Here is a 22,018-nt window from a genome sequence, read left to right as displayed (position 1 = left end):
GCTGAGCAGGGAGCCAGATGCGGGACTCGATCCCAGGACTCTAGGATAATGACCTGAGCCAAAGGCAGTTGCCCAACCAGCTGAGCCACCCAGGCACCCCATATTTCAGACTTCTTAAATTTGTTTGTGGCCTCACGTATGATCTCTGGGTTCATAGGAGGGTCTGAGTTACCCTGGAAGTGGATGCGATGGGGAATGTTCCATGTGCACTTGAGAAGAAAGTGTACTTTTTTTTTTTTTAGATTTTATTTTTAAAGTAATCTCCACACCCAGCGTGGGGCTCAAACTCACAACCCCGGGATCAAGAGTCACACGCTGTACCTACTGAGCCGGCCAGGCGCCCCATGAAGAATGTGTATTCTGTTGCTTTTGGATGGAATGCTTTGGCTTGGGCAGGTTTTTAAAAATGTGTTTCTGTTTTAAACATTATATTAATTACTGATGTTGTCAAAGGAGTACAAGTACTTAGTTTAAAGAGTCAAATACATTTGTGATTTATGATAAAAAGAAGAAAACGCAGGGGCGCCTGTCTGGCTCAGGCTGAAGGGCGTGCGTGCGTGCATGCGTGCGACTCTTGATCTCAAGGTCCTGAATTCAGGCCCCATGTGGGGTGTAGAGATTACTTAAATAAATAAACTTTAAAAAAAGAAAAAGAAGAAAATGCAGCCATTTCCTTCCCCACCTCAATTCCTGCTCCCCACAGGTAACCACTTTAACTCTTTCGGCTGGTTTTCGCCTTTACCACCTTGTTTAGTTAGTTAGTTTTTTTAAGATTTTATTTATTTGACAGAGAGCGAGAGACCTCAAGAGAGGGAACACAGGCAGCGGGAGGGGCAGAGAGAGAAGCAGGCTTCCTGCTGAGCAGGGAGCCTGACGCGGGACTCGATTCCAGGACCCTGGGCTCATGACGAGCCAAAGGCAGCCGCCTAACTGACCCACCCAGGCGCCCCGACCACCTTATTTCTTTTTTTTTTTTTTTTTTTTTAAAGATTTTATTTATTTGTCAGAGAGAGAGAGAGAGAGCACAAGCAGGCAGAGTGGCAGGCAGAGGCAGAGAGAGAAGCAGGCTCCCCACCGAGCAAGGAACCCGATGTGGGACTCGATCCCAGGACCCTGGGATCATGACCCGAGCCGAGGGCAGTGGCTTAACCGACTGAGCCACCCAGGCGTCCCCCGACCACCTTATTTCTAAAGGAGGTGCTGACACTCCTAGTTTTTAAATTTTTCCTTTTTTTTTTTTTAAATTAACTGTTGATCTCCTAATACGGAAGGTAAGGATTCAGTGCTTTTATTCCCCTCATACTTCAAAAGGCGCTTCTCTCTCAAACAGTTAACTGTCCCGTTACCAGTGACGTCCGGTAGCAGTTCCGTGCTTCATGTCCCTGTCGCCGCCCTTCCAGCACGCGGGCCACCCGCGCAGTACGTACAGTCCGGAGGCAGGGAGGTCACGATGACCCTTCATGGCCCACAGTGGAGTGATGGCCCGTATTAGGAACACTTGTCCCTCGTTTTACGAGGAAGCAGTCAGTGTGTGCGTAGACGAGTCTCCAGCAGTGGGGAGGAGGCCCGCGGCAGCCCCCGAGGCGCCCAGCCCGCACTGCGGAGGAAGAGGCGCCCTTGTCTTCGCAGCACAGGAAAGAGCTCCATTCCAGCCACCTGCAGTTCCACGCTCGGAGAGACACTTTCACAGCGGTTAGCTGTGGCCAAGTACTTCATTTTGATGGACTCCGTGGGTTAACATAACCTTTCTTTCCCCTGGAAAACTCCTGGGGGCTGGTCGGCCGTTGTGCTGTGGCCCGGAGAGTCTGAGCTTCCCCAGGGCCTGGAGCTCTGGGGCTGAAGAGGGAGATCCGAGCCCTGGAGTTGGGGTCATGAGGGTCAGAGTGGCCCCCGGAAGTGGTTGTGATGGTTGAGTGAGAAGAGGACCTTGGGCAGCAGTGTCCTGAGACGTAGTAGTCCCTAAGGGCAGGGAAAGGCTTCTCACAGGAGACAGATGGGCAGATGGGGCAGCCTGACGGGGGAGGGCCTGGAGCCAAGAGACGCCGACACCTCCCAGAGGAGTGGGTGCTGTGCAGTGCCTCCTTGTGTTGAGGGGACAGATGAGCTGGAAAGCAGGAGGGACATGGGTAGAGCCGGGTGAGAGGGAGCCATGCCCGGGGTCCATGGCTACCGCCTGTGGACTTCCACAGATCAGCCGTTTCATTGAGTACCTGCGCTGTGCCCCACTGAAGGCTGGGGACACTGCAGTGACCGAGTCAGCCCCAAGCCCAGCCCTCATGGGGCTCGCAGTCCGGTTGCGGCGATAGGTTTGTCACCACACAGTGATTACCCAGAGCTTTGGCAGGGGAGCCCAGGGCTCTGGAAGTCAGGGCAGGCTTCATGGAGGAGGGGATGCCCGAGCTGGGATACCCTGTGGTATGGAGGACAGATCAAAAGGAACAAGGCTAGGACACAGAGACCAGTGAGGAGACCGAAAACTATTTTATATAGCCCAAGGTCAGAGCTGAGACCAGTGGATAGGACATATTTCCAGGAATAAAATTCCAGACAGGAGTCAGGAAGAGGATGCTAGGTTCACATTTACTGAATGGAGCGATTTCTCACTTAAGCCTCTCATTGCCATTCTCCCAGTCCTCACAGTTGCATATTTTGACCCCCAGTTTACTGATGGGGGAACTCAGGCTCCGCTGGCACATCCCGAAAGTGAGAGAGCCGAGATTGGAGTCCAGGTTTGTCAGACTCCAGAAGCCTCGCTCCTTTCGTTAAGCCTGGCCCTGAACTGAGAAGGTTTCTGCAGATCTCATTTCATTATTTCAGCAGCACTGTCCCGCAGGTGGAAGGGTCCTCGTTTTGAAGATGAACTAATAAGGCTTAGAGCCGCAGGCAGCTGGCAGGACGTGGCTATTGCTATCCGGTACACAGGCAGAAAGTAAAAGCAGCACGCAGGGGGTGGGGTTGGGGGGTGTTGTTATAAGTCCCAGCTGGGTGACTGAGGGCTGACGAACAGGTTAGACGAGTATTGCCTTTTCCAAGGCTAAAACAACCTGTTACATTCTCTCCCCCTCTGGAAAAGCAGCATTCTTTTGATTCTTTGGAGGCAGGCTAAACAGCAAACTTTAGTAAAAGTATAAAGTCGGTAACAGACAAGAATGTTGCGAGAAAATGTGGATGCTCATAATGACATTATGTACAGTGAATTTGAGGAAACTTCAAGGAAAGATGGGCTGTTCGTCCATTCATTAAACATTCCGTGGTGCCTTCTTGATGCCAGGTTCTGGGCTGGGTGTTTCTGGGAAACTGTGTGCCCTTTAGGGACTCATAGTGTAGTTTCCAGGCAGTGACAGCTGAGTTACCCATGGAACAGGGAGAATTTGCCGGGACCTCAAGGAACTTGAAAACAGTGAAACCAGCCTTTGGGGCTGGTAAGAGACATAAGGCTAGTTGAAACATATTTATATAACTATTTTAAGAAGGAAGAGAGTCTGGATCATATTTTAAAAATAATTTAACCCAGAATAAACAGTGTTGTGATGAGGGCAGCGCAGGGAGCTTTGGGAACATTAGAGATTGTGTCTGACTTGGCCTCAGGATCAGGGAGGGCTTCCAGGAAGAAGGGAGGCTCCAGCTGAGATCTAAAAGATGAGTCAGGGTGAGTTAAGAAAAGAGGAGTGAGGGAGTGTTATCCCTGCAGAGGTGACTTTAGGTGTGAGATGGAAGGGTGAGCCCAGCCCTTGCAGAGCTCATGATCCAGTGGGGGAAACAGATGTCACCAGGGACAACCAAGATTGATCAGGGCTGAGATGTAGGAGCCCATGGGGCATCTGACTCAGTGCCGAAGGAGGAAACACCTGAGCTTCCTCCTTGCAGGACAACTAGGAGTTAGCAGACAAGTAGTAGAGAAATGCAACAAAACCAAAAGATGGTCCTTTGAAAAAATTGATACTACTCAAGGGAAAAAAAACACATAAATTTCCATTAAAAGGAATGAAAAAAATGAGACATTAGTACGGATCCTAACTATAGGATGACAAAAGGATACTGATCAACTTTAGTCAATAAATTTGATGATGCAACGGAAATGGATTGTTTCCTTGGGGAAACACAATTTAACAACATTGGCACAAGAAGAAATAGAAAATCTGAATAGTAGGGGTGCCTGGCTGGCTCAGTAGAGTGTGTGACTCTTGATCTCAGCGTTGTAAGTTTGAGACCCACGTTGGGTGTAAAGATTACTTAAAAATAAAATCTTTTAAAAAAAGGAAAATCTAAATAGTTCTATATCTGTTAGAGACATTGAATCAATAATGAAAGACCTTCCCCTAAAGAAAACTACAAGCCCTAGGCGCCTGAGTGGTTCAGTTGGTTAAGAATCTGACTCTTGAGTCGCCTGGGTGGCTCAGTTAGTTGGGCTGCTGCCTTCGGCTCAGGTCATGATCCCAGAGTCCTGGGATCGAGTCCCACATCGGGCTCCTTGGCTCAGTGGGGAGCCTGCTTCTCTCTCTGCCTCTGCCTGCTGCTCTGCCTGCTTGTGTTCTCCCTCTCTCTCTCTCTGACAAATAAATAAGTAAAATATTTAAAAAAAAAAAAAAAGAATCTGACTCTTGATTTTGGCTCAGGTCATGATCTCAGGGTAGGAAGATCGAGCCCTGCGTTGGGCTCCATGCTCAGCAGCAAGTCTGCCTAAGATTCTCTCTCTCCATGTGCCTGTCCCCTAGCCTGCGTGCACGCACTCTCAAAAATAAATAATTTTTTTAAAGAAAAGAAAACTACAGGCCCAGATGGCTTTGCTGGTAAATTCTTCTAAACATTTAAGAAAGAAACAATACCATTATCTAAACTCTTCTGAGTAATAGGAAAAGTGGAAACACTTGTTTAATGAGTCCAGTAGAATACTGATAGCAAAAACCCAACAAAGTCCTTACAAGAAAGGAAAATTTGAGGCCAAGATCTCTTGCAAACATGGGTTCCGATATCCTAAACAAAAATATTAGCAAGCAGAAGCCAGCAATATGTAAGAACAAGTCATGATCTAGTGAGATTTATTCCAAGACTGCAAGGTTGGTTTGCATTTATTTGAAAAGCAATCAATGTAATTCATCTTAGGAATGGGAGAAATGAGAGAAACCATATGATTATATTATACAGGAAAAGCATTTGATAAAATCAGCACTTACTCATGATAAAAGTGCTCCAAAAACTAGGAATAGAGAGGAACTTCCTTAATCTGACAAAGCTTATTTTATCAAAGGCGTTCAATTAACACCATATTTATACTTAAAGATTAAAATGAATACTTTTCAGGGCGCCTGGCTAGCTTGGTCACTAGAGCATGTGACTCTTGATCTTGTGATGTGAGTTTGAGCCCCATGTTGGGTATAGAGATCACTTAAAAAAATAAAAGCTTTAAAAAAAAAAAAAAAAGAGAACACTTCCCCCGACATTTGGAATATGACAAGTTTCACCTCTTCTCGTCAATATAATATTGGAGGTTGTAGCTACTATGAAAAGGTACACACACACCCCCAGAAAATTAAAATTTAAAAAAAGCTAATTAAGAAAAACTAATTAAGGGGCACCTGGCTGGCTTAGTCCATAGAGCATGTGACTCTTTTTTTTTTTTTAAGATTTTATTTATTTATTTGACATACAGAAATCACAAGTAGGCAGAGAGGCAGGCAGAGAGAGAGGAGAAAGCAGGCTCCCCGCTGAGCAGAGAGCCCAATGTGGGACTCGATCCCAGGACCCTGGGATCACGACCTGGGCCGAAGGCAGAGGTTTTAACCCACTGAGCCACCCAGGTGCCCGAGCATGTGACTCTTGATGTTGGGGTCATGAGTTCAAGCCCCATGTTGGGAACAGAGTTTACTTAAAAAAAAAAAACTGCCAAAAACCTAATTAAAAGCATACACATTGAAAAAGAAGTAAAACTGGTTTTTGGCTGATGATAGAACTATGTACATAAATAAGCCAAGAGAGCCTAAAAACAAGCCATTAAAATAAATAGATGGTTTTTGGAAAGATTGCTGGATACGAGATGAATATACAGAAATCAGTTGTATTTCGATAAGCTGCAAACTAACAATAGGACAGTGGGTTCTAAAATACCATTCACAATAGCACCAAAAGTCTTCAAATATCTAGAAATAAGTTTGACGAAAGACGTACGAGAACTCTACTCTGATGACCTAAGATACTGCTGAGAGGAATTAAAAAATCCTTATAGAAAACAGATAAAGAGGCAGCTGGCTGGCTCCATGGGTAGCGATGCATTGATTGCGATGCAGTCTCAGGGTTGTGAGTTCAAGCCCCACACTGGGTGTAGAGATGACTTACAAAGAAAATCTTAAACTGTAACAACAACAACAATCAATCAGATATTACCCTGTTCATGGACTGGCAGACTCAGTGATGTTATTAAGGCTCCGCAAACTGAACTCTAGATTCGGTGTAACCCCAGTAAACATCCGCACATGCTTTTTTGTTGTCAGGAACAAGTTGATTCTAAAATGTGTAAGACATTTAGAGATCCTAGAATAGAAGATCTCAAGGAAGAACCAAGTTGGAAGATTCACACGAACAGACCTAAAGACTTAACTTTATTTTTTTATTTTTTATTTTTTAAAAGATTTTATTTATTTATTTGACAGAGATCACAAGTAGGCAGAGAGGCAGGCGGGTGGGGTGGGGAGCAGGCTTCCGCTGAGCAGAGAGCCCGATGCAGGGCTCGATCCCAGGACCCTGAGATCATGACCTGAGCCGAAGGCAGAGGCTTAACCCACTGAGGCACCCAGGCGCCCCAAGACTTAACTTTAAAGCTGACACCATTAACACAGAGGAGTGTTGGTGCAGGGACAGACAACGAGACCAATGGGACAGGATAGACTGTCTAAAATTAGACCTCCACATAAGTGGCTTTCCAACAAAGGTAGCACTGCACCTCAGTGAGGGAAGGATGGTCATTCAGTAAATGGCACAGTTGCGTAACCATATGGGAAAAAACCCCTTGCATCCCTCCTTCCCTTGGACATTGGCAATGGCGGGACATATGGTTGGTTGTCAAAACTTGTGGAGGGCTACTGGGAGGGACCAGGGAGCAAAATCGCCCCCAGCTGAGAACCGCTGGCATGTACAAGTGTAAAAAGTCATGGAGCTGAACTCAATGGGACATTTTTGATATCTCATTCCTCAACTGAGAAGTGGAAAGCGCACACACACACAGACACACACATCTCTTGCTAAAAAAACAGCCCCTCGGTCTTTTTTTTTTTAAAGATTTTATTTATTTACTTGACAGACAGAGATCACAAGTAGGCAGAGAGGCAGGCAGAGAGAGAAAGGAGGAAGCAGGCTCCCTGCTGAGCAGAGAGCCTGATGCAGGGCTCGATCCTAGGACCTGGGATCATGACATGAGCCAAAGGCAGAGGCTTTAACCCACTGAGCTACCCAGGCGCCCCCCGCCTCGGTCTTAACTGTAGAGAACAAACTGATGGTTACCAGAGGAGAAGTGAAGGGTAGGGAATGGGTGAAATAGGAGGAAAAAAGTCGTTTCGCATGTTCTATAATTATACATCAGCTTAAATTAGACTGAACTAAATCAAAATATTTCCTTCAAGAACTTAGATTTATGTCTTCTAAAGATATCACCACAATTTGAGGCTACAGAAAGTGTATTCATATTTTCTGCGATCAGATGATAAAAATAGCATTCCGCTTTGTGCGTACTAAACACACCTAACAAAAGAGCTGTGGGGGCACCTGGGTGCCGCAGTCGGTTGAGGGTCCAACTCTCGGTATTGGCTCGGGTTGTGACCTCAGGGTCGGGAGGTTGAGCCCCACGTCCGGCCCGTGCTCAGCGTGGGGTCTGCTGGAGCTTCTCTCCCTCTGCCTCTCCTGCTTGTGCTCTCTCTCTCTCTCTCAAGAGAATGAGTACATCTTTAAAAAAGAAAAAGAGAGCCATGTACTTTAATTTGTCTGGTATTGAACGAGCTGGTCTGTCTCCACCTTATTAAACTTTATTTATTCATTACCAACATTTTACTTCATTTTGCAAGAAGCCTTTTCTCCGCTTTTTATTTATTGACGACCTCAAGAGCATCCGTTGCCATTCCAGGCGTGATGAGAGAAAACAGAGAGCTAATAAAACCTACCGTATGAATCAAAAAACAAAACAAAACAAAACAGCCTCTTGAATTCTCTAGAACTTACCTGGGAGGCAGCAATGAAGGAACCCACTGAAGTCAGACAGTGAGCTGTGGCCCTTTTCACATCCCTGGGACAACCCCAGCTGAAAGGTCCCCCTGCCCTGGCCGCTGTCCCAGGCTGTGTGAGTAAAGCGGCTGATGGATAAAGAGCCCTGCCTCCCTGTTTTCTGTCTCCCGGGTGAGGCAGTGTCCTGTGACTCAGCCGTCTCAATGCTGGGAAAAGTGCTGCTCTAGGCTCCCTAAATGCCCACGGGGAGAGCACGGAAGGCCCCACGGGTCCATCCACACAATGAATGACCCCTCCGCGGTAAAAGGCAGCTACAAAAGCCCACAGCAACTCGAGCGATCTCACAGACGTAACACTGAGCAAAAGAGGACAGAACAGGGAACACAAATGATTTACTACGAAAAAGTCAGAATAGGACTTGGAGAGTATATGTACATCTATGGGGGAGGTCAGATGGTGGTTTTGGAGGGTACTGACTGGAAGAGGGCTTAAGGGTAGGAAGCCCTTCGGAGTACAGGAATGTTCTAGATCCTAATCAGGGTGATGCTTAGGTAGGTGGAATGTAGCAATGTTGGGAGTTGGAGCCCCACATTGAGTGTAGAGATTATTTAAAAATAAAATCTTGGGGCGCCTGGGTGGCTCAGTGGGTTAAAGCCGCTGCCTTCGGCTCAGGTCATGATCCCAGCGTCCTGGGATCGAGCCCCGCATCGGGCTCTCTGCTCAGCAGGGAGCCTGCTTCCTCCCTTCTCTCTCTGCTTGCCTCTCTGCCTACTTGTGATCTGTCTGTCAAATAAATAAAAAAATTAAAAAAAAAAATATAAAAAAAAAAAAAAAAAAAAAAAAAAAAATAAAATCTTAAAGAAATGAAAAAAAAATCATCCCGCTCTACACTTGCTAGTTGTGTATTTTATGTAAGTTATTTTTCATTGAAAAGGAAAAAAGAATGAATTTACTGAGGTCATTGGTTAAAAAAAACCCATTTACGTAACTCAGTTGTATTTCTGTAGGCCAGCTGCCTCCAAATTGAAAGTGGAATTTATTTTTTTAAAAAGATTTTTATTTAAAAAGAAGATTTTTATTTATTTATTTGAGAGAGAGAGAGAGAAAGAGCATGAGCAGGGGAAGGTGCAGAGGCAGAGGGAGAAGCAGGCTGTCCGTTGCAGGGAGTCTGATGCAGGACTCGATCCCAGGACCCTGAGATCATGACCCAACCCGAAGTCAGATGCTTAACTGACTGAGCCACCCAGGTGCCCTGAAAGTGGAATTTAAAATACCATGAATAATAACATTAAAAAAAATCAATACCTAGGAATAAATATAATCAAAGAGACTTGTAGAGAAGAATTATTTTATTATTTTTTAGATTTAAGTAATCTGTACACCCAACATGGGGCTCGAACTCACAACCCTGAGATCAAGAGCCCCGGGACTTGCAGAGAAAGTTAGAGGCTAAGTGGAAATCAGATTTTATATTCGTGGGTTGTGGATTGAAAGACTCAGTATCGGGGAGATGCCGCTACTCTGGAAATGATCTGTAGCGTCACTGGATTTCCAGTCAAAGTCTAGAACAGTGGCTTTCAGCCTCTTGCCTGGGTTCCAGTTATGCACACAGTCACACACAAGACAAAAACAAAAGTTTTGGGAAACCATACGTGTCCTGACTAAAGGTTGCCTTTGATGCTTCTGTTACATTCTAGAGTTTTGGGTGTTTTTTTATTGTATCTGTGAGCTTGGCTTTGTTGTTGTTTCATTCCACATATAAGTGAGATTATAAGGTATTGGCCTTCCTTGGACTCATTTCTCTTAGCTTGATGCCCTCAAGGGCCATCTGATGGTTTCTCTTATATTCTTGATCATATATATATATTTTTAAAGATTTTATTTATTTATTTGACAGACAGAGATCACAAGTGGACAGAGGGGCAGGCAGAGAGAGAGGAGGAAGCAGACTCCCCGCTGAGCAGAGAGCCCGATGGGGGGCTCGATCCCAGGACCCTGAGACCATGACCTGAGCCGAAGGCAGAGACTTTAACCCACTGAGCCACCCAGGCGCCCCTCTTGATCATATTTTTAATGCCGGTCTGAAATGGATTGCATGACCCACTACTGGGACAGGACCTGTGGTTTTAGCAATATCACATGAGGGTAGATCAAATTCTAGAAAATCATGGTTCAGCTGAGAGCCAACTGACACATGGTGGAGTTCTCAGTGGCGTGATGGAACGTCAGGATAGAGACACCACCTGACTTTGCCGCCGAGCACTCTCCTATAGGAGGCCCCCTTACAACACAGTCACATCGCACTGGGTGGTGTGTTCGTCATCGTCACGCTGTATGTGCTCTTTATTTTAAATTTTTAAAAAATTTTACACAGAGTACAAGGGGCCTTACTCTAGCCACCAAACAATCCGTGGGCCAGACCCCGGTAATGTGGAAGAACAATCTGGCCTAGGGGTGGGGGAGGGGAGGAGCGCTCAGAAGGAAGAAGACAGTGACAAGTGAATAGTACAAGAAATGTGTAAACATCATCTGTGAAAATGGGGAGGCGAAGGACAGGCTGCGTGGGGACAGAGAGCTCGTCTTTTATCCCGGGGCTGGGGGCTCAATAGAAGATGTGTAAAAAGCAGCAAATGTCCAGGTGAAAAACTCAGAGGCAAGCGACCTACACTTACTGTCAGATGTCAGGGTCATGATGCTAGGAGGAAAGGAGGCCAGTTAGGGCAAGATTCGGGGGACCGTTGGGGTGGACCTGAGGATGGGGCCAGGTGCAGGGCCTCTGACTTTTAAGCTTATAGCTTGAGTACTTGATTTTTCATGCAGTGTGTTAATTTTGTTAATGAAAAGAATGGCATTTTTTTGTGTTTTGGTTGTGTTTTAACCAGCTTCTAGCACAGCGCAGGGGCAGGGGCGGGAGGCTGAGGTTGGGACCTGCTGACGCTTTCAACAGGATATACTTGGGGTCGCCTGTGTGCCTGGCCTGCTGCTGGCAGGGGACACGCAGTGACTATGACAGCCCCGGGCCCTGCCCTCGTGGGGCTCACGGGCCGGCACAGAGTGCAGGCAAGTGCCTGGATGACCAGATTGTTCCCAGTTGTGATAGCTGTTCTGAAGAGAAGACACAGAACGTCAGGAGGGACCGATGTTCCTGAATAGGGAGCTCAGGTCAGGGGACATGGGTCAGCGAGTGGGGGTGTGGGAGAGACGTTCAGGAGATGGAGGAGACACATGACTGAGAGGCTGTGGGGGCGGGGAACACCTGAGTCCCAAGTCTCTGGCCTGGTGACAGGATGGACCCAGGAGGAGGAGCAAGTCTGTTGGGGGTGGGGAGCCGGGGTCAGGTCTGGACACAGTGAGGGTGAGGTATCTGGGAGACGTCTGGGGGACCTGTTGGATGCCCAGGTCGGGTGCTGTCCTGCCTTTTTTTTTTTTTTTTAAGATTTTATTTATTTATTTGACAGACAGAGATCACAAGTAGGCAGAGAGGGAGGGGGGAATCAGGCTCCCTGCTGAGCAGAGAACCCAATGCGGGGCTCGATCCCAGGACCCTGGGATCATGACCCGAGCCGAAGGCAGAGGCTTTAACCCACTGAGCCACCCAGGCGCCCCGGGTGCTGTCCTGTCTTGTCCTGTCCTGGCTCCTCACGGCTACCCCTTCTTGCCAACCCCCCATTCCCACACGGACCTTGTTTCCTGAGCCCCAGATCCGAGACTGCCATCGGCCCCTGCTCTGAAAGCCTTCTCTCACACACACGCTCTTGAACTTCATTCCCTTTGCCTGCGTATGTGCCCGCACCCCTCATACCACTCCCATTTGCACACCCAGGCTCAACCACTGACCCAGGTCCTCCTGCTCTGTCCACAGCGGGATGCTGGGACAGGGGGGTGGGCAGTAGAAGCTGGCACTGTCTCTCCTCACTGCTCTCCGGCCACTATGCCTTGTGGTCCTGACAGGATCACATGACAGTGACGGGCCCGGCACCCCAGGGCTGGTGTGTGGTCATCACCTCCCCATTTTACAGGGTGGCCCGAAGTGGGCTGTCATGGCAGTAGGTGACAGAGCTCCAGGAGGACCCCAGTTTGGCCTGAAGCTAGGGACCTCAGTGTGGGAGGGGATTGCACAGCCTGGACCCCAGGAACCCCACTACACCAGGGCCTCTGTAACAACTAGCGGAACAGCGACCTCAGCGGCAGCAGTTCTTGGGTGGGGGGGACCCTGGGAATGCTCCTCAGATCCTCCTGCTGGCTCCAGGCAGAGCTCGTCAAACATTTCTGCCACCCCACCCCTTTAAAACAGTGAGAAGTTACATACCCTCTAGTGCATTTTCAAGGTGACAGCTAAGACTTCTCCATGAATTCAAGTAGACGCAGAGGATATAATTTCTGATGTGTCATGAATATTGATGTTTTCCGAGTTGGCGCCATCCTTCCTTCAAAGCATGGAATGCAATCCACATAACCCTTGTGATTTGGCGCCTGCTGCTCTCGGTTTAAGGGGGGGTGGTTAAATGAACAAGCTGTTCTCTTACAGTCAGAAATTTCATATTGTTCCTTGAACTTTTGTCCTTGAACTTCTATTCACACTTCCCTTGCAGAATTCTGTCTAATAAAGTGTGTGTCAGCAACCACAATAGGTACAGCCATCCAAATTTTAATTTGTGCTTCACTTCCGGGGACCATAAGATTATAAATGTCCAAACACCTTTCTCTGGATTTTCAAAATCACTAGCACACAGTTCACGTAAAACAGTTCATATGTTATGCATTTACGTGGATGATTGCGAAACGTTAGAAGCGAAGTGCTGTATGTTGGACCTGAATCTCCACGTGAACTAGACCGCAGTTCCGTGTATCCTGAACGGATGAGAATTACTGCAGGAGGGAGTCAGGGGCCAGCATCAGCTCTGCCTTGGTTTTTAAGACTCAGATGCCGAGCATCTCCCTACACAAAGGAGCAGCTAGGCAAGAGAGCTTTGGTTCCAGCAGCCACAGTGAGCTCGTGAGCCTCGTGCAAGGTACGTGCCCCACACCTCACGGCAAAGAGCTCACAGGACTGTTCGCTCCCTCCTCAGGGTTGCTGAAAATCAGGGATGGGAGCCACCAGACTTGCCGAGAGGCTCGGTTACCCCGTTTAGGGTCGCTTCGCATGCGTTCCTGCATTGCGGGGGCCCTCTCTTTGGAGCCAGGAGGGCCTTCTACCCTGCAGGCCTAACTCTGAATTTGGGGAAGATTTGGAAAGAAATTGGGGCGGGGGTCCTGCCTTTCTCCTGAGAAGTGGGTAAGATGACTGCTGCTTGGCGGTCCCTCTGGGGGCTTGAGGGGAAGAGCAGAGTCTGCCCTTGAGCCTTTACCTTCCAAGGACCTTGTGTCCTGGGAGCTCCTTGTAACCCTGCAAGGGCGTTGTCCCCCCCCCACCCCCCCACCCCCCGCCAGACTGAGGGCTTCCCTTCCTGGGCAGGGTTTCTGATTCCCGGCTGCTTGGCAGAATCCTCTGGGAAATTGAGAAAGATATCCCCGGGGCCACCCCAGGCTAGTGACTCAACTTCCCTGGGCTAGGCCAGTGCGGTCTTGTTTAAGGCGATCCCCGCCTCCTCCCGGTTCTGGCGGTGGTGTCCCCAGTGCTCCAGCCTGGATGCCCCAAATGCGGAGGGGTGGGGCTCGTAGGGGGCTCCTGGCACACAGAGCTGACCCCTCTCTTCCCCCGCAGTGTACCACTGGGTGGAGATGCGGACCAAGATGCGCATCATGGGCTTCCGGGGCACGGTGATCAAGCCGCTGAATGAGGAGGCGGCGGCCGAGCTGGGTGCCGAGCTGCTGGGTGAGGCCACCATCTTCGTCGTGGGCGGCGGCTGCCTGGTGCTGGAGTACTGGCGCCACCAGGCGCAGCAGCGGCACAAGGAGGAGGAGCAGCGTGCGGCCTGGGACGCGATGCAGGACGAGGTGGGCCGCCTGGCGCTGGCGCTGGAGGCCCTGCAGGCGCAGGTGCAGGCGGCGCCCGCGCACAGCGCCCTGGAGGAGCTACAGGCGCAGATGCGGGAGGTGCGCGCCCAGCTCTGCGCCCGGGACCCGCCGGCCGCGCCCCAGGCGGCATCCGCGTGCAAGGTGCAGGAGTCCGCGCAAGCGTGAACTTGGCCGTGGTTGTGTGTGCCCCGAGGTGGCCTTCTCCCCGTACCGCCCCCGCCTGTGCTGGCCCTGCGGAAACCCCCGGGATCTTGATGGAACTTGGATTCAGTCAGCCTCCCGGCCCGCGGGACCTTCCACCAGGGCCAGCCCCCAGCGGTGAAGCCGTCCCCCCAAATCGCCCTCCAGCCCTGACTCTTCGGTACAGCCCACAGTGCTCAGCGCTCCACACCCTCTCTGAAGCACATGGACCCGTGCAGACCCAGCCAGGAAGACAACAGGCTCACTCTTCCGGCAGGAGGAAAAACAGACCGGACTTAAGCTGAATCAAGCTGTGACCCCACTCCCACCCCCATGTCTGTGACACCCTTCCCTGGGACGCTCATCCTTGTCACTGGGACACCCCTCCCCCGTGGTCAGTCAGCACAGACCATTGTAAAGAAACGCAGCGTGGTTCGTGCACTTTTGTCTCCGGCGTCTAAGGTGGGCTCTAGCTGGGTCTCGCCACTCTCTTTGAGGGGCAAACGGTGGGGGGGGGGGGTCATGGCTTGCAGCTGATCCACTGAATGTTCTTTCTTCCCCCTTAACCGGAGCTGAGGTACCCTGCTGAGACCCCAAGTGGGAGATTCCAAAAGATCCCCCAACATCCCTTTGTGGTGGAAAAATGGCAACTGCGTAAGGCTAAATCCAGCCCCAGCCCCCTGTTTAGCTGTCCTCCAAGTCCCTCCGCCTTTCCTGACATGTCCTCTTCCGTGGCCTCTCCCGACACACTGCCATCTCATTTCTCGTGTGCCGTCCAGATCTGCTGACCTCTGTGCCCTTGCCCTTCTCCCCTGGGGCTCTGGCCCGGTCCGGCCCGGCCGTCCCCCTTCGCGCAGTGGCACCCTTGTGCCTCCAGAACCCTCGGCCCCACCTCCATCCCACTAGACTAGGCCACCCGTTGGTCTTGACCTTTCTGAGTTTCCTAGGGCTACCATAACGTGACCACAAACTTGATGGCCTAAAACCACTGAAACGTGTTCTGTCACAGTTTTGGAGGCGAGAGATCTGAAACCAGAGTCTCAGCAGGGCCACGCCCCGCCAGCACCCCATCCGAGGGCCCTGGGGGGCCATCCTTCCTTGCCTCTCCTGACTTCTGCGCACTTCAGGCATTCCTTGGCTGGTGGCTGTAGAGCTCCGGTCTCTGCCTCCATCTTCTCGTGGCCTTCTCCTCTCGAGTCTCTTATAAAGGCACTCGTCTTTGGATTTAGCCCCCCTCCGCCAAACCTGGGGTGATTTCATTTCGGGGTCCTTAACTTAGTTTACAGAGTTGGGTTTTTCTTCCCAGATATGCTCACGATCACAGTTCCGTGGGTTACTGTGTGGACATGTCTTTGGGGGAGCCACCATTCAACCCACTACACCTCCCCGCCCCAAAGAGGACGCTGGGACTCTTGCCAACCCCACGGGACACGTGGCCTTCCCCACAAGGATGATAGGAACAATCCCGAAACCAGCCTTTACCACTGGGTGTCTCTCCCGGGAACCTCACTGACGCGGGAGGGCTGTGTTATGTTGCCCTAATGAAAGAGCCCCGGAGTGAGGAAGTCAACTTCAGGTTGTGTCTGAGGACATAGGGATCTTCAGAATGGGGAGAGGTCGCATTAAAATGAGAGAAGCCGATGTGTGTGCATGGGCAGCGATCCTATGAACTCTTTCTCTGATGCGGAAGCTGAGACCCAGGGGAAGTGAAGGGACTTGCCCAAGGCCACAAAGCCAGTGAGGGACTGGCTGACCAAGGTGGTGAAGTAATCAGAGCAGAGTGGGGGTCGAGGCTCAGTGAGGGAGATGGAGAAGAAGGGGTGCAGGTGCTAGAGAGCCCCGGTAAGGGAGAGGGGAACAGGGAGCCAGTTACTGGGAAGGAGGGGTGGTTAGGGATCTCCACAGAGACCCAAGGCATTTCCCAGAGGCAGCGTTGAGAGTAGGGGTGGGGGCCTCAGTTTCCGTTCCAAACAGCCCCAGACCACACCTGAAATCTTAGCGTTTAGTGAACAGGGTCAGATCCAAGATCCATTCTACCTGGGCTGGGTTCCAGCAGCTCCAGATGAAGCAGGAGGGGCAGGCTTTCTCTCAACTCTTTCCTCCCTCCCCCCACTGCCAGGGCGTGCTGGGGGCAGGGGGGGCCAGCCGGGGGCATCTGGACACAACTTCTACCCAGACAGAAACCCAAGAAACTGGGGCCCTGAAAGATCATCTTCGTCTTCTAGATGAAGGGGAGAAGCTGATTGTAGTGGGAGCTGAGGAGGTGGCTTCTGGGTGGAGGTGTCTTTACCATCAGAAGTGACCTGAGTGGATAAATGAGAAGAAGATACCGAGAGTGAGACCAAGAGTCAGAGAGAGTGAGCACTGCGTGGATGGGATGAGGGACAGAGCCAGGTGAGCGGGCTCAGTGCCCGGTTTCCATGGCTACTCCTGGGGGTGCCCTGGGGCACTGACCCATCTCTGGAGCACAAGTCGGGGGAGGTCAGTGACTGGGATGTGCTCCCCACCCCCATGATGGCCATAGATAGTGGCCCTTACCAGTATTTTCTTCATTGCATTCATGGGAAAATGGAGGCACAGAAAGGGGGGTCACCTGCCCAAGGACACACAGGCAGGAAAGAAGCAGGAGTGGGACCAGAGATGGACAGTCTGTACCAGAGCCCAAGCCCCACACCCCTGCGCCGGTCTTGACCCTGATGCGCCATTACTGTCCTGTCTCCGAGACTCAGACCTCAGAACTCAGCCCTGCGTGTCCTTCCGTGTGGCCAGACCTTGTGGGATGCGTCGGCTTCACGCATTGGGTGGGATCAGGGTGTGTGGAAATGCAAGGAATCCCCTCGACGCACAAGGCTGAGACGGGCGCATGCTTTATTACTCTGGTTTCCTACTAGCTAAAGTTTTATATATATTTGTGACTTGGGGAGAGGGGTAGAATAAATTCATAAATGAGGCTGCTTGTCTTCAAGTTGCTGTATTCTTTTTTTTTTTTAATCTTCAAAAAACCCCTGTCACAACCTTTGAAAAAAACGTCCTCCAACTCCTTTCATTCAGGAAGCTTTCAGGTGTCCGCTGTGTCCCCCGCCCTGCTCGGTGTCACGCTGGGGTCCCAGCAGTGAGCAGGACAGCCACAACCCTGCCCTTGTGGCGTCCACAGTCCAGTGAGGGGATGAGCATATCCAGACTTTGCTTTTACAACGTTAACCTGTGTGCCCTGCGGTGATTTAGGGGGAAATTGCCTCATTGAATCCAGACGGGACTCAGGACTGGCAGGAGGTGGGGGGGCGGGGTGGGCAGAAATCCATTTCCCATTTACACTGGCTCACAGAAGCCTCAGAGTGTCCTGAGGGCTCTCTGCCTCTCCCATCTCTGGCTCGGCTCCATTGTCCCCTCTGCCTCTGTTGGTTTCCCAGTCAGGCAGCCCCTTGCCTGGAGAAAGCCACCGCTGGAGAAAGTGGATTTCAGTAAGCCTGTGCCTGATTCGTGGGCCCATATGGCCAGCCCTGGGCACTAGCCACTGTGACTCTTGAGGGGCCAGGCCTGGGCCCCCGACCTCAATGGACAGAGGGAGGGAAGCATGCCCAAAGGAGAATCAAGGGAGCACCCTCCACCCACTCTTTACAGACAAATGTTTACTGAGCACGTACTGCATGCCTGACCCCATTACAGTAGCTGGGAATCGGCCAGGAACGAGACAAGGGCTCTCAGCGTCTCAAAGGTGACGTCTAGGGCAGGAGATGGGCAGGAAGGTCGTAAAGGACTGATCCAATGGCAGAGTTCAGGAGTAAAGAGTGTACTGTCCTCTGGAATATAATAAGGGGAGTCAGGGGAATGAAGACCAGCACCCTTGCCTCAGTTGGCCCAGCTCTGGAGGTTCCTCCCAGCTCTGGGCACCCCAGAGGACTGGCGACTTCATCTCGCCTCAACTACTCCAGACCCAGCTCTGCTTCCTTCCCTCCCCACCTGCAGGTGTCATTTGCCAAAGACTCGGCCATGACCCTGCTACACAGGGATCTCAAAGTCCACGGGGTGCCTGGGTGGCTCAGTTGGTTAAGCTTCTGACTTGATCTCAGCTCAGGTCATGATCTCAGAGTCATGAGCTCGAGCCCCGTGTCCGGCTCCGCGCTCACCTCGGAGTCTGCTTGTCCCTCTCCCTCTGCTTCTCTTCTCTCTCTCACCCTCCCTCTCAAATAAATAAATAAGATCTTAAAAGAAAATAAAGAAGTCTCCATCTCAACCCATGGCGGCAAGCCAAAGTGAGAAGCAGAGTTTACGCCATATAGGGATCTATGTAATTTACAGTTCACACTCGATGTGTGTATTATAAGTAGGGCATAATTCATGCATTATGTGACATAGTATATAACAATAGAAAAATATTTTTTTTTTAAAGATTTTATTTTTTTATTTATTTATTTGTCAGAGAGAGAGAGAGAGAGGGAGAGAGAGTGAGCGAGCATAGGCAGAGGGAGAAGCAGGCTCCCTGCCAAGCAAGGAGCCCGATGTGGGACTCGATCCCAGGATGATGGGATCATGACCTGAGCCGAAGGCAGCTGCTTAACCAACTGAGCCACCCAGGCGTCCCGAAAAATATTTTTATGTAACATAACATTGTATAGTATATGTTGTGTGTGTGAATCATTGGAATGAAAATTTCACCAGACACCCTTAATATGTACCGTGCGGTCTGATACGTCTTACCGTGTATTGCTTTTCATGAAGAGAAACGACAGATACAGAAGTATCCTATGTACCTAATACGTATTCTTTTTTTTTAAGATTTGATTTATTTGATAGACACAGCGAGAGAGGGAACGTAAGCAGGGGGAGTGGAAGAGGGAGAAGCAGGCTTCCCGCGGAGCAAGGAGTCCGATACAGGGCTTGATCCCAGGACCCTGGGATCATGACCTGAGCCAAAGGCAGAGGCTCAACGACTGAGCCACCCAGGCGCCCCCTAATATGTATTCTAAACATATAAAATCCATTATATGGATTTGGTAACAACATACGTTAACATCATACATCATATATTACATACATGGTTAGAACACAAGTTCTGGTAAATGGTAATTGCCCTCACCATGGGCAATGCACACTTGTTACTTTCTATTTTATTCTGTCTCATAAAGAAAAGCATATACGTATGTGTGTATTATACAGACCTACATAAAGTGGGCTGCTGTGCACCTTTTGCTTTTATTCTCGGCGAGGTAGGAGCCCCTGGAGGCTCTGAGCAGAGCAGGGACAGTGAGCTGACTTAGGACCCCCCCCCTTGACAGACTATGGGGGGCAAAGGTGAAAGCCGCCAGTTGGGTAAAGAGATGACTGTGATCCACCAGATGTGGGGGGCATGGTGGCTGGACCGGGGGTGGGGGGAAACAGTGGGAGGAGATGTGGGATTCTGGGCATATTGATATTTCAGAGGTGGAACAGACAGGATTTGCTGAGCGATCGGATGTGGGGAGTCACTGACGGCTTCTAGGTCTTTGCTCTGTGCACCTAGAAGGGAAAGCCTATGAGGGTGAGGCTGCGCAGAGCCCCAGCCCTCCCGCATCCCCAGCTCAGCTCAGACTTCCATGCTCTCTGGTAGGTTTTTGTTATTCTGAACGGTGGCCAGCGAGGGCTGGAAAGACAGTTCTCATCTTTACTTATCTCTGATGTCACTGAGCTCACCCTTGTGCCGTGTCTCTGACATTCTTTATCTCAACCACACCCCCAATCAGGGGATGCTCCTGGTATCTATTTGGGACCTCCTGGAGGAAGGAGGAAAGTGGAGGTGGTGGGCTGGGACTTGGGATCCCTGGGCTGAGAGCACCGCTCGCCCCTGGAATGGCAGTGCCCAGGCCAGGCTCCCCGGAGGTGCCTCCACTGGGTAGGGGCTATCATGGACCTGGGGGGTTGGGGGCGTGGTCCCCGATGGCTCCGTCACATCCAGTGTGCCCACCTTGCTCGAAGGGCCCATCCCTGTGCTTTGAACTTTGCACACTCTTCATCAAAGTTCAACCATTTCAGAGAAACCAAAGTCCCCTCCCTGAAAGGAGTCTTGCCTCTGGTTTGGGGGAACTCTGGCAGATCCCCTTTAGGAACGATCTGGTCATACTTGAGATCCCCTTATGAGCTTTCCACCGCTTTCCGCTTTTGACACTCAGCCGTCTCCATGTGCTTCTCTGGCCTGCGTGAGTCTTTCCTTAGGGAGATACCAAGAGCTGAAGGAACCAAATGTGTTAAACATTATTTATAGTTAATATGAAAAACGCCCTCGAAAATTCTGCGGAGGTGCAGAGGGAGTGTCAACGCTTGGAATGATCCGACTTGAAAAATTTTCAAGCCATAGATGTGTACATGGAATGTAATTGTTCTTTTAACTTATGTTTTCTGCTTACCTGTATGTCACGTGTCTTCGTAGCTATGTATAGGACATTTGTACTGTTTTTGGAAAATGCCTGTTCTTACTGTCCCTTTAATGTTTGTTTCTGGTAGGCTTCTTCCAACTGAAGTTTTTCATCTTAAAATAAGCAATCCAGGATGCCCGCCTAAGAGCATGCGATTCTTAGTCTCGATGTTGTGAGTTCGAGACCTGCGTTGGGAGTACACATGACTTCAATAAATAAACTTAAAAATAAAATAAAATAGGGGTGTCTGGGTGGCTCAGTGGGTTAAAGCCTCTGCCTTCAGCTCAGATCATGATCTCAGGGTCCTGGGATCGAGCCCCACATCGGGCTCTCTGCCTGCCTCTCTGCCTGCCTCTCTGTCTGCCTCTCTGTCTGCCTCTCTGCCTACTTGTGATCTCTGTCTGTCAAACAAATAAATAATAACTCTTTAAAACAATAAAATAAAATAACCAGGTCTATTAGTGTTTTTCCTTTCAGGCCTTTGGTTTTTTTCTGTCCTTATTTGAGAAGGACTCCTTTGCCTCAAGGATATCTGACTACAGCTCTATTTTATCATACTTGTATTCAAGTTTTCTTTGCATTTCAGTCATCTATCAAGAGTAGCTTTTTGTTCTGTAATGTTTTGGTTTTTGAAGAGTGTAAGTTTGGGATCTGTGTTCTTCAGTTTCTGAATGATCGGTTGGCCCATGTCTTGAAGTGTGAGGGAAGCTCTGTCCTTTCCCGCCTCCCCCAGGAGTGGACAGCAGTACCCACTAATCTCCTTGACACTGGTGCCTGTTTCTCGGTCCTGTCCCACCATCCGTTTGTCTGTCACGCTCAACACCATCTTGTTTTGAATGATAAGAGTTTGAAATTTTATATAAACATATATAATTATAAATAAATAAATATTTTAATTAAATAATTATTAAATACCTAACTAATTAAATATTTAATTAAATAAAGATTTTATTTACTTATTTGTCAGAGAGACCAAGAGAGCGAGCACAAGCAGGGGGAGCGATAGGCAGAGGGAGAGGGAGAAGCAGACTCCCTGCTGAGCAGAGTCTGACTTGGGGCTCCATCCCAGGACCCCAAGGTCATGACCTGAGCGGAAGACAGACGCTTAACCAGCTGAGCCACCCAGGTGCCCCTGAACATATGTTTTGATCTCTTCTCAGCCATCCAGCCGTCTTGTTCTTATGTTCAGATTTATCGGAGTTATTCTTGTATTTTTAGAAAGTTAATAGACTTTATATTTTTTGAGCAGTGTGAAGTCTCCAGAAAAATCGAGCAGAAAGTAC

The 22,018-nt window shown here is 49.7% G+C and overlaps 1 protein-coding gene across 3 annotated transcripts in view; it reads left to right on the top strand.

Moving 5' to 3' along the window:
- Window positions 1–22,018, top strand: part of OPA3 (outer mitochondrial membrane lipid metabolism regulator OPA3) — a 69,845-nt gene that overhangs the window by 27,145 nt on the left and 20,682 nt on the right. The window contains exons 1-2 of one of the 3 annotated variants that reach the window (XM_080829477.1): window positions 12,569–13,220; window positions 13,913–17,290. The exons of 1 other annotated variant lie outside the window; for it this stretch is intronic. In XM_080829477.1, coding sequence (XP_080685603.1) covers window positions 13,133–13,220; window positions 13,913–14,331 — 507 coding nt within the window. In that variant the 5' untranslated portion in view covers window positions 12,569–13,132 and the 3' untranslated portion in view covers window positions 14,332–17,290. Of the gene's footprint in view, window positions 1–12,568; window positions 13,221–13,912; window positions 17,299–22,018 lie in introns of those variants that run through there. One more of the 3 variants, XM_080829475.1, reaches the window with a different exon arrangement.

This window comes from Martes martes (genome assembly GCF_963455335.1).
Source record: "Martes martes genome assembly, chromosome: 17".
NCBI classification, from domain to species: domain Eukaryota; kingdom Metazoa; phylum Chordata; class Mammalia; order Carnivora; family Mustelidae; genus Martes; species Martes martes.
Note: the sequence above shows the minus strand (reverse complement) of the source record. Positions and strands in the feature narration are given on the sequence as shown.